This window comes from Sminthopsis crassicaudata, chromosome 4, assembly GCF_048593235.1.
Source record: "Sminthopsis crassicaudata isolate SCR6 chromosome 4, ASM4859323v1, whole genome shotgun sequence".
NCBI lineage: Eukaryota > Metazoa > Chordata > Mammalia > Dasyuromorphia > Dasyuridae > Sminthopsis > Sminthopsis crassicaudata.
The window spans coordinates 336958823-336971107 of NC_133620.1; the positions used below are offsets into that span (position 1 = coordinate 336958823).

At 39.3% G+C, this 12285-nt stretch overlaps 1 protein-coding gene across 1 annotated transcript in view; it reads right to left on the bottom strand.

Moving 5' to 3' along the window:
- Positions 1-8280: 8280 nt before the first annotated feature.
- The window catches only part of SRP68 (signal recognition particle 68), a 62484-nt gene continuing 58479 nt past the window's right edge, over positions 8281-12285 (bottom strand). Inside the window, exon 16 of the mRNA XM_074260791.1 lies at positions 8281-10413. Within this exon, the coding sequence (XP_074116892.1) occupies positions 10186-10413 (228 nt within the window). The 3' untranslated portion in view covers positions 8281-10185. The remainder of the gene's footprint in view (positions 10414-12285) is intronic.

A 12285-nucleotide genomic window follows, 5' to 3' on the forward strand; every position in this document is an offset into this window, starting at 1 on the left:
GAAAATCACATTTTTTCTTAGCCTCAGTGCCTCTCTGAGGTCTGCAGTCCAGACTTTGCTAGTTATAGAATTTTCATGAGCTTTCTAGGTTCTCTAGGCCTATCCTGTTACCATTGCCACTAAGATTACTATGTGGCTATCCCAAACCTGAAGACTGAAATGGACAAAAGACTGGCCCCCTCATCCCTCGGTCAAGGGGCCTCAGGCTTATAGGAAAATGTTGCTTAGACTAAAATTAAGGGAAGTGGGGGCAGCTAGGTGGCGCAGTGGAGAGCACCAGCCTTAAATTCAGGAGGACCCGAGTTCAAATCTGATCTCAGACACTTAACACTGCCTAGCTGTGTGACCCTGGGCAAGTCACTTAACCCCAGTCTCAGAAAAAGAAAAAAACAAAACAAAAAACAAACAAAAAAAAAAAATAAGGGAAGTGCTATGTTCAGACTGGGCCCCATCCCCTGGGTCATGAGACTCTAGACTTTCCGAGAAGTAGGTGTCTACATTGCAAAAAGGTTCCGTTGTGTGCTCACTCTCGTCCAGACACTTCCCCATTGTAAATGAGAAACTGTGTCAGCGATTCCCAAAATTTGTAACCCCAAGGCTGTACCAGGATGTGGCAAACAGGCTTAAAAGTGTACCTCACTAAAGGTTCGGGGCTGATCTCTACTAGCCTGTCTAGGGGGGTCAGTTGCCAGCCGGCTAATAAATGATGCTTTAAATTAAATAATCTGGTCAGAGCTGTCTATCTCCTCTCTGTCCATTTCATTGGAGGTCTCACTGGGATAAGCCTTTGGCTCAGTTTGACAGCCAGTCCCTCTCCCTGGAGGGTGAAAGATCCAAGGGGGTGGCCACCGAGAGACCTTCCTCGGCCCCAGTTTCTAGAAATCTCTTTCTGCCGACCAGGTGATTGAGACCCAAATTTTTGAATTCAGTTCAAAATTGGCACAGAGCATCCTGAAAGCCAGTTCTGGTTAATAAGATCTTGAGGGGCCCCTGCAGCTGCCTGGTCTGGTGAGTACTCCTGAAATAAGTGGCTAAGTTGGACACAACAGCAAAGCCCTTGTTGACCTCCACAGGATGCTGTGTGATGGTCCGGTCTAATCTGGTTCCCTGGTAATATGTGTTCCGTGTTCTGTCTGTGTGTGATTAGTCTGTCTGTTCTGTTGGTTGCAATCTGTGTCCTGGGTGTTCTGTGTGATTTGTCTCCCTGTTCTGTTGGTTGTGGTTCTTGCCCTGTGTTTCCTGTCTATTGGTTGAAGAGCCCTGTTAAAGATTTAAGATAAAATTGCCCATTTTTAATCTGTTGCACTAATTCATAAGCAAAAACAACAGACTTAAAAAAAATGTAAAAGGTGAAAATAGAGCTCTGCATGTATCTGTGTGTATGTTTGTTTGCTTTGCATTTTGTTCTGTGTTAAAAATTAACAACTTTGTAAGAGATAAGAATTCAGTCTCTGTGTTGCTGAATTGTTTGAAGTGGAATTCATTCAGAGAAGTAATTCTTTCAAGAATGGCTCAGGCAAGGAAAGAAATTTAAAGGAAAAAAAAAACCTTCCTCTCTCTTTCTCTCTGTCTCTGGCTAACTGCAGTAGTCTTGTGGGGAAAAGTGAGAAAAGGGACAGAAAAGAAAAAAATAAAAACATAAATTGAAAGGGATTTGAAAGTTTGGAAAGTTAAAAAAACTATAGAAGAGCAGTGTGCTAATGTTTAAAGAAAAGAAGTTTGAAAGGAATATCTAGGCATTCTCTGTGAAGGCAGAGAAATGCACTAAGTGGGCTTGGAAGTTTAGGGAAGCTCCGTTTGGATTTTGGGAGGAAAAAATGTTCAAGATGAAACAAACTCCTCTCTGAGAGTCCTGGAAAAGCCCCTAGTCTGTTTTGCTGGTTTAAAAGCTTTATTAAGTTTTAAGAGCAATGATTAAGAAATTTGGGAATTGGTTATTTGAAAAGTTGCTTGTGATTTTAAACTTTTTAATCTGTTGTACTAATTTGTAAGAAAGTGGCACTTGGCCATTTTAAACTGACAGGAAAGTTTTTTTCCTTAAAGCAGTTTTCAGAGCCTGCTAGAGTAGAGGGTAATAAAACATTATCTGATTCAAACTCAGGAAGAAAAAACAAACAAACAAACATTTGATTAGGAATATTGGGGATGATTCTGAAATTATGGGAAATATAATTTTGCTATTGCCTTTGCATGCTAGATTTGTTTATTCTGAGTATAAGATCTTGGAATTTGTTTGAATATTGATACCTCTATTACTAAAGAGAAAGGGAAAGAGAAATACAATTCGAGCTCTGCCTGGACAGATAAGAAAGATACTAATTGTGGTCAAACACTCAGGGAGAAGGAAAAAAAAAAAGAGGAAGTTTGGTTTGATTCAGTTTATTTGTTAACATTGTAAGTTATGTTTTATGGAGTTATCTAGCTATTCACTATATTGTGAATCTTAAAAGTTTTGAAGAGAACTGGAAAGAAGGCAGGTGACTTATGAAGGATTGATTTGTAGGAACAATTAAAGATTTGCATAATTTTAGGAAGTAAGAGAAAGATTTTTGGCAGCAGAAAGAAGTGGGGGAGACAGCAACTCACCCACCTCCCACTCTTCCTGCTACTTTAGAAAGTTGTTAGACTTGAAGGGGTTCTCAAACTACAGCCCGAGGGCCAGATGCTATGGACTAAGGATAACAAATGGGCTGAGGGGCGAAGACAAAGTGTGAGTTTTTGTTTTTACTACAATCTGACCCTCCAACAATCTGAGGGACAGTGAACTGGCCCCTATTTAAAAAGTTTGAGGACCACTGTGTTAGAGACTGGCAAGTATGTAGCATGAGAGATGGAGAAAGTTGGGAAACTACTTGGGAGGAAACTTGATATTGGGAGAAAGTAGAGAAACTGATGGGCTAAATCTTGAGAAGGATTCTCGGGTAAGAAATTGAGTGGGAAACCTGAAGAAATTTTTGTTCAGGAGTGCAGGAGTGGGGGAAGAGTGACCACATGAAATCCTCTCCTCCCCTCACCCCCCCTAAGTGTGTTCCTGCTATTTTTTTTTTTTAAATCTAGTTACTGCCAGTGCAGCAAACTGTGATTTAAAGGGACAGACTTACTTTTAGGTTAATTGACTGACTATTTGTTTCTTGATACATAATGATTTTGTTGTCTGAGGAATATGGTCATAAATGTGATCCATATTTGGTAGGATTATTTCTAAAAGTTTAATTGCTATTTTTAAGAATCAGATTCTCTTATGTGGTATTTGGACATTCTCTATAAGTTTTAAATTGATTGTATTGTACTGGGCCATCCTGAGGTTATTTAAAGAGCCTGTAAAAATAATAGTTTATTTTTTTCTTTGTTCTTCTGAAAATGTTTTTGGTTATGGAAAATATGCACTTTGGAATATTTCTCTATGTACTGGGTTCTTTAAAAAGCAAACTGATTTGCATGTATAATGTTCACTTATGTAACATCTACTTCGATATGATAATTGTTTAAGTTGTGAACTTATTGGGACAGGTTTCTTACTGTTATCACTATAAGGTTAATGGAATCTGTTATTGGAGTAGAATTTCTTGGGCTTATAGTTACTTAGTTAATGCTAGTTGGGAGTTTTAAAGCTCCACTCTGACAGGTAGTGGGACATTTGATTGGAATAAAACTGGGTTAAAGCTAAAGTTTATCCTGTATGTGATGAAGGTTGAGTTTTGACTGCTTATGTTATGCTATAGTTATGTTCTTGCAATTTTTCTTCCTGTAACTGATCTTTAAGGTCAGAGCAATGGTCAATAGAATTGTTAATGCAACTCATGATGCTTGTTTTCAGTCTGATTATATGTAATCATTGTATCCTAAATGGTCATCTGTCTATTATTGGGTATTTGTGTTTTTTTTTGTTTTTGTTTTTTTTTTTTTTGAGGTTTCTAACTGATAAGAGGGCAATTAACAGCAATCTGTGAGAACTAACCGCTGTTAAGACTTGAGACTACAGCTGGTGCCTGTCTTGTAAAGCAGTCATCTCTTCACATAGGAAGCTGCAGGCTCTTCACATTTTGCAGCAGTCTGGTGGACCAGTCTTTTTATCTCAGACTGTTCTAACCTTTATTTGTAAGATTTATGTCAAATCACAGATATCGACTTGCTTCTGGGACCCAGATCAGCTTTGACTGTCAGCATGGCACATTCACCCTCCGCATGGACTGAGAGCTACCGACCATCTTCGCCAGGACGAAGTTTGACTGAGAAGCTTTGTCCCCTCACACCTGATGGACTGAAGTAGGGGACTTTGGGAATGGTTGATGACTGTTAGACCTTGATTGGGTCATCTGTTACTGTGTGTTTACAATTTGGGATTTGTTAAATCTGTGTAACTATTGATGTTATGTTTGAGGGATTTTTAGGAAACAGTCTGTTATGTATAGGGCTTTTGATTCACTCTTGGGATTTTTATGTGGAATGGTCATTTGATAATTCCTTTCCATGAAGAAAAAAGGGAGGATGAGATAGAACATTGGGGAAACTGGTATATTTTTGCCTTAGGCACTTCTACCCCACCCTCTAAATCACTAGTTCAGATGCTTTAGCTTTGGAACCCCTTATTGTCAGAATTGCCTTGGCAGATTCAGTTCTTGGGATTATTTTTTAGAAACAACCAGAAATCAGATACCTGTCTTAGGACTGGCAGTCTCTCTGATCTGTTTTTCCAGTCCTATAACCCCAGTTCCTTAGTATTTCATCAATATCAAAAGTGATAATCAGGCATCTAAAAGTTTGGGGTTTGCCTGCCTGGATGGTCTAACTGCATAATCCGCTCTGCAATCTGATCCTTTCTGCAGCTCTGTCTGTTCCTCTGGGTGGGGACAGGTGAAGCTACTCCAAGCCTCACCCTTCTCCCCTGGAGAGGTTTGCCCCTCTGAATGGGCCTTGAGCCCTGCTGCTTACAGATAAGCAGAGACTGAGTTAAGTGCACAAATGACTGCAGATCACCTAACTCGCAGTGAACTGTCCATCTCAAACTGGATTCTCTGGCTGAGATGGGGCCCCAACTGCAGAGGACCTGACATGCTTGCAACAAGGGAGCCTTTGTACAGCTGCTAACTCTGGGGTTATCAAGGAGAGACCTGTCCTTGCATTTTTTTTCTAGTTTTATTTTGGTTTATTCAGGAAAGAGAATGTGGAATGTTGTGTCACAGTCCTCTTTAATTGTCCTGACTCAGTTTCCCTAATTGGTTCTGCCTCAGTCCCCTTAGTTGCAAACCTCCCCTCTGGTTCATTGAAGACTGAGGGCCACTTGCTCTAAGATTATAAATTGTTAATGGGAGACTCCAGATAAGGGGGAGTTCAGACTTCCTGGCTCCTATCAGAATGTCCAGTGTCAGAACCAGATTGAGAGTCTGTTCCCATTATCAATGTTCTGGCCCCGCCTCTGCCTTGGTCTACTCCTGTAGCTGAGCCAAGTGTCTCTACATGTCATTGAGAACTCACATTCACCACTGGGTACTTTGAGATGAGAGTCCTGTCCAGTCAATCAAACTCTCCAATTAATAGAATCTTGGGAGCTCTCTGACTCTATCTTGCCTCAGTTTCTCCGGCCCTACATTTGCCCTCTTAGCTCCCAAGTGGATGCAGACATTAGGGAGTCTCATCACCCATTTAGAAAAACCAGTGGATGGAGGTTGTACAGAACTGCCGTGGGTCAAATTTGCTGTTCATGAAGCAGGGAGGTTTGTGTATGGCCCTAGGAGAATCTTGTTGTTTCTATGTAAATCGCTCAGGTGTAATTAGGGAGTCTTTGGCTTCCCTGTGAAAGGGGTTAGATGACCGTGAGGCTGTTCTCCAGGCTGCGCTGCCTTGGTACCAATAGCTCCATAGCTGGTCCCTTTGGGCTGACCACTCTCCTCTCGGGAATTGCGAGCCTGTCCTTCTGTTCTTACTCCTTCTCCTCATAGCCCCCTGTGTTATTAAGTGCCTTGTGACCTATGTCCAGGACCATATACAGGCTGTCAAGTTATTTACCCTGTGGATGACCTGTTCCCCTATGGCCTCAGATGAGTCACAAGTCTGACCACAGAAATGGAGGGGTGAAATGGACAAAAGACTGGCCCCTTGAGGGAGGCCTCAGGCTTATAGGAAAATGTTGCTTACACTCAGTTAAGGGAAGTGCTATGTTCAGACTGGGCCCCATCCCCCGGTTCATGAGACCCTAGACTTTCCGAGAAGTAGGTGTCTACATTGTAAAAAGGTTCCGTTGTGTGCTCACTCTCATCCAGATACTTCCCCATTGTAAACGAGAAACTGTGTCAGTGACTCCCAAAATTTGTAACTGCAAGGCTGTACCAGGATGTGGCAAATGGGCTTAAAAGTGTACCTCACTAAAGGTTCGGGGCTGATCTCTACTAGCCTGTCTAGGGGGGGTCAGTCGCTGGCCAGCTAATAAATGATGCTTCAAATTGATAATCTGGTCAGAGCTGTCTATCTCCTGTCCATTTCAAGACAAAACATCAAACTTCCAGGATCAAGGGAACTTTGTCCTGGCCTCTTTTCTACTCCTTGTCTTGAAGGGCAAAGGTTGAAGTTCAAGCATCTGGAAACTTTATTATGCAAAAGTCAAATTGCTTTAAAAAAAAAAAAAAAAAAAAAAAAAAAAGAGCTCCAATAATAATCATATCAAGAAACCACAGTCGCTCCAAGGTAACTAACTCTACCTGAGATGGAGAGAAAATTTAAGCTCATAAAGCCCTAAGATCTATGGACTTACTTTTCTCTCTCAGAAGCACTGCTTCTTGCCAAAATGTCTTTGGGAGGAATGAGACCCCCACCCCCATCCCCAGGGCAACACTGGCCTACTTTTAAATCAAGGTCATAAACACTAGCCATACATTCTACAAAATCACAAACCAGTTTGCCATAATATGGGACAACTGATAAAAAGCAAAACCAGCTCATTGGTAGCATTTGAGAAACTCTGATTATAATTCTGGATAGCTTAATATCAAGGAAAATTAGGGGCAGCTAGGTGGCGCAGTGGCTAGAGCACCAGCCCTGAAATCAGGAGGACCTGAGTTCAAATTTGACCTCAGACACTTAACATTTCCTGTGTGACTCTGGGCAAGTCACTTAACCCCAATTGCCTCAGCAAAAAAAAAAAAAAAAAAAAAATTCCCATGATTGTGGCGATCAAGCTAGAACCCTGGATATGCTGGAGTCAGGATAAGCAAAAGTCTTTATTCTAGGTCTTTAGTGGTAGAAGTGAAGAGAGTGGACTCATAGGATCTCTGTGGACCTCACCTCTTCATCTCTCTAGCCGGTGACCCTGGCTAGTCTCACTCCACCTCCTAGTCCCTCCCACAATTCTCTGTATACACCAAATGATTGGGCCAGCATAGGATAGCTGTAATCATGTTTAATTCAGACCTCCATACTGTTTGATCCCTAGCAGTGTCAGGCTGGGCACCTCAGCGCTCATTAATGTACTGACAATAACCAGTTTTCATGCCTTTTAGTGACTGAAATGCATATTAGCCATAATTGTGCAGAACAAATATGGTCTCCCCTGTATCAAAAAGGCTTCTCAGATTTTTCCTATTTCCATGAAAGGGACTCTGGAAGTTTCCAATCTATTCTTTTTGTTTTGAAAATGGAAACATTTTAGAGATGAATCTGTTTTTTTATTCCTTTGCAGCTATAACTAGTATATGTCTTTTGTATTTTTGGATATTTTCCTAAGCATCTGGTATTTCAAGTTTTTCAAGTTAATGTTCCTTGAATTTGTTTAATACACTATAGAAATTTTTCAATTAGCTTGAGGGCTTTTTTTTGGGAGGCAACTGGGGTTAAATGACTTGCCCAGGGTCACAAAAGTAGTATTTATCCAAGGAACTTAGGTCATCCTGACTTCAGGATTGGTACTCTATCCATTGCGTCATCTACTTACTCAATTAGACATTTTTTTTTCTCATTTGGTTTTTAAATAAAATTTATAATTTAAAATTTCTTTCTAATGAAGATGCTAGAAATTACCATAGTGAGCAAGCAAAAATTGAGGTAGTTTTCTTTTTTGGAAGAATAATAGTCATTAGTTTTCAGAACAGACAAAACCTTCATGTTCAGGCATGATGTCTTTTGCTTCTTGAAAACCTTCATGCTCAGCTGTGGTCTTTTAAGATATGAAATTTAAAAGCAGAAGTATTCAAGTAGCTCCTGTCCCCAATAATTTGCTGAAAGCTGGACAATTTAGTGCTTCACAGCTAATGGAGAAAAGCACAAGTGTCCCATTTGGGCAACCAGGAAGAGAACTCAACCAGATCAATGTTTTATTTTAAATAGGGAAACAAAGAACTCTCATTTGATTTAATGTAAAATTGGAAAAGGAGACAGGAAATTAAAACAATGTACATGAAAGGAGGAAAAAGCCAGGAGGCACAGCAGCTGGAGAGGGGCTGAGCCAATCTATCAACTGACTCAATTCAACATTTTCTTAAACAGAACATTTTCTAAACAGAAACAGAAAGACACTTTGGGATAAATTACTATCTGCGCCAAATGATGTGTTTAAAATTTCATTACTTGATAAATTAAAATTAAGAGACAGCAGTTAACATCTGCTTCTTCAGATTAAATCTTGCTTGCTTGGGAACCCTGTTCCCTTTCACTCTAATTGGACACCTAACAGATTTAATTAAAATGAAAATTAACAAGGACCGTTTAAAAAATACAAAAGTAGACTAAATTATTTCTTTTCCCCCCTTATTCCCCACTCATTTTCTCACTTTGGGAGACAGGTTCTTGATGGGTCAAATCTTACTGTTGCTGGTAAGAGTAGTTAGAAGACAATGAATCAAAGGAACATGAAAGTCACCCATTTGAGACAAAAAGCATGTCAAATTCATAATATCAGAAAATTTCATTCCCCACTTCCTATCCCAATGGAAGTATTTTGTTTGGTTTCTAAAATGTCATTGTATAAAACAGTCCAGGGATCAATGAGTAGCTTGTGCAGAATCCTGATCCTGAATCCATTCACAACAAAGACAATCATAGGAACAACTTGATTGCATCTGATGACCAGGAGATGTACATACATTTACACTTGGCTGTCTTAGCCTCTTATAACAAATCTGTTTGATATCCAGTGACCCTATGTGAAAGGCTGACTAGGCTATCTGGAGAGAATGCTCCTGTGCTAAATCTATTTTTTTGACTGTCTTTAAATACTAAACACAGCAGCATAAACCCTTGCCATTGGCTCATTAAAAATTCTAATCCTTGTGACAAAATTCCATTCAGTGCAACTTACTGTGACATTAAGAGGTAAAGGAGAAATTCTGGTGTGAATGCTGAAATGGACAAGGCAAGAAACTCCATTTTAAAATGGAAGGGTAATACAAATACAACAGTAAGTTGTCTCTAGAAATACCAGGATAGAAGTTTTCTTTTTAAAGATGGCTCCTCTAATATATCCCTATTTAGCATTGTCAATAGCAAAATTATCAGGTAGGCTTTGATAGGGCAGACACACAATAAAGTATCACCCCAGAAAGAAAAATCAAGGTAGTAGCAAGGTTTAATCTCAGGAAGATACCACTAAACATTAAATTAGGTTATATAAAAATGTATTATGGTGTCCTCTACCTTTGCTTTTTAATACAAGGATTGGTTTCATCATTTCAGAACATATTTCCTTTAAAAATAAAGATCCTTTCTTATACTACAGCTCTTTATAACTGAGTTAGGAGTGAGAAGTAAGGCAGGACCAACATTTTATACATTTTCATAGTAATGATAAATGTTATCCAAGGATTCTAGATGCTCAACAATTATCCCAATAGGAAGGATAGTTTGGTTTAAAATCCATTTTACTAATGGGAAAAATATGATTCTAGGTGTGGTCCATGACTGGTATATACTCTCCCTGAATGCACTGCTGATTGAAATATAAGTTCCAAGAGTCTGATGGGACAGAATTGTATTGCCCCCTACCCAGATCTTAAGGGAGACAATAAATTCACACACTGATCAGGAAAAGAATATGGTTTCCCTCTAACACATTGATTACGTATGCAAGTGCATACACACAGAGGACATAGGGAAGATGTTAAGATCCCCACCCTGGGCAATTTCAGACCTGAATTTAATATTCTGAAGCTTTCTCACAATACAGAGTAAGAATCTAAATCTCCCATTGCAGAAGATTAATTAGCTCCTGAATCCAAAAATGCCCTTAATATATCCAGTCAGGCCACTCTTGGTCTTCTGTTCCACCTTGTCCTCTAGGGGTGGGAAAGCCACGTGGTTGAGGGCCAGATCAAAGAACAAGGGCTTGCAAGGGATGGGTTTGAATCCTGGTGGAAAGTGAACGAGGTTGGCTTGCTTGCTGACGAGAGAAGGATCCAGGTAAAAAGTGTCAAATCGTTCAACAAGAGGCTGAAATCAAACAAAAATTAAACCCTGGATGTTATTATGGATAGCAACTGGTACCCCACATTTAAGTAGCCTAAAGCAAAGGACTTCAAAGTGAGGCTCCTGGCCTAAACTTAAGAAGTCTAAAAAAACCCACTGAGGATGGAAGGATAGTTTAATATCCAAACCCTCCCTTAACAACCAATCTGATAAATTGCATCTACCCTTCACCAATTATCACCCAACTATTCTTTCCCTATACTGTAAAATCAGGTAGTCTCTCCCCTTCTGTAAAGTGGAGGGTCAGCCTGAAGGGCAATTATAGCCTTACCAGACACTACAGAGCTGCCATTGGGAAAACTCCTCCCTCTATCCACAATGCCCTTTTCCTGTCCTCCTATATCACTTTACAGCTTAGCAGGCTGTGGGGCAATACAAGGTAATTTGAAAAGGATAAACAGACATAACTGGGTTATGATCAACACTGCAGATCTCATTACATTATCCCCAATCCCACCTCTCTTCCAAACTTTCCCATTCCCTATTTCTGTTGAAGGCATCAATCTTCTTTTAGTCCTATAAATCCACATCCTTGGCACCATCCATGATTCCTCACTTTCATTCACCCACATAGTCAAGAAACTGCAAAATCTTTACAGTATCTCTCCTACCTCCCCCCACTCCCCATACACCCTTCTCCATTCACACAATTAGGGCTGTAGGCCTTATCACCTGTTGCTTATCATTACTATAAAATATCCTATTTGGATTCCCTGCTTCAAACTGTTCTTCTAAAGCAGCGGTTCTCAAACTATGCCCTGTGGGTCAGATGTGGCCCGCTGAGGATGTTTATGCGGCCCGACGGGTTATGGCAAATGGGCTGGGGGGTGGAGACAGAGTGTGAGTTTTTGTTTTTATTGTAGTCCGGCCCTCCAACAATGTGAGGTGGGGGTGGGTGTCTGTGTGTGTCCATCCCTTCTGCACTCTATAGCCCAGTTATAGTGGCTTTCCTGTTGCCCCTCATGTTCAAACATAAACACAACTAAAATATCCAAAACTGGATAGAAAACTAGAGCATGACATCATCCATTGAATAGAATTATGTAAAGAAAGAACAGATTTGTATTGAAAATGTTCTACTGAGTTGAAATCAGAGACAATTTGCTTTTGCTTATTGTTTTTGCTTTGTGTGTGGGAAATGTGAAAGTTGTTCTGTACACTTACTATATTGAATGGTCTTCTGAACAATTTTCACATTTCTCCCTACTTAGTTAGTTCCATACTACGATGAACCAATCAATAAGTATTAAGCATCTACTATGTACCAGGTATTGTATTAATTCTCTTTCAACTAAAAGGAAAAAAAAAATTTCCTCTCATGAAAACTGGTAAGAATCAAATTAACTGAATAATATTAGCAAGTTTACTCTATTCCCTAGGAAATCAGAGATTTTTTTGAAAATAATGAAGCACATTCAATAGCATTGTTCACTATAATATCAATTAGGAATTTATGAAAAAAAAAAAAAAAAAACAAACCCACAATAATATGATTATTTTAATAAACAAGTTTCTGTACTGATAAAATTTTTAAAATATAGCTATTCTTTGTCACATTCCTTTAAATTTCTATCTTTATTTCTTATAATGTATATTAATACAGATATGTAATTTATAAACAAAGGTGCATATATTGGAAATGCATGCTCAAGTTTGTTTTACTGCTAAGTATGTGCAACTAAAAAAAAAAAAAAAAAAAAGCTTGGAGACCACTGGTATAGAGACTTAATAAATGTGCATTACAGAAATGATATTTCAGAGGACTTTTGGGGAAATGTGACAAAATGACATCTCACAAACTAGTATTATTTAGTAAGTAACGTTTCATAATTTTGG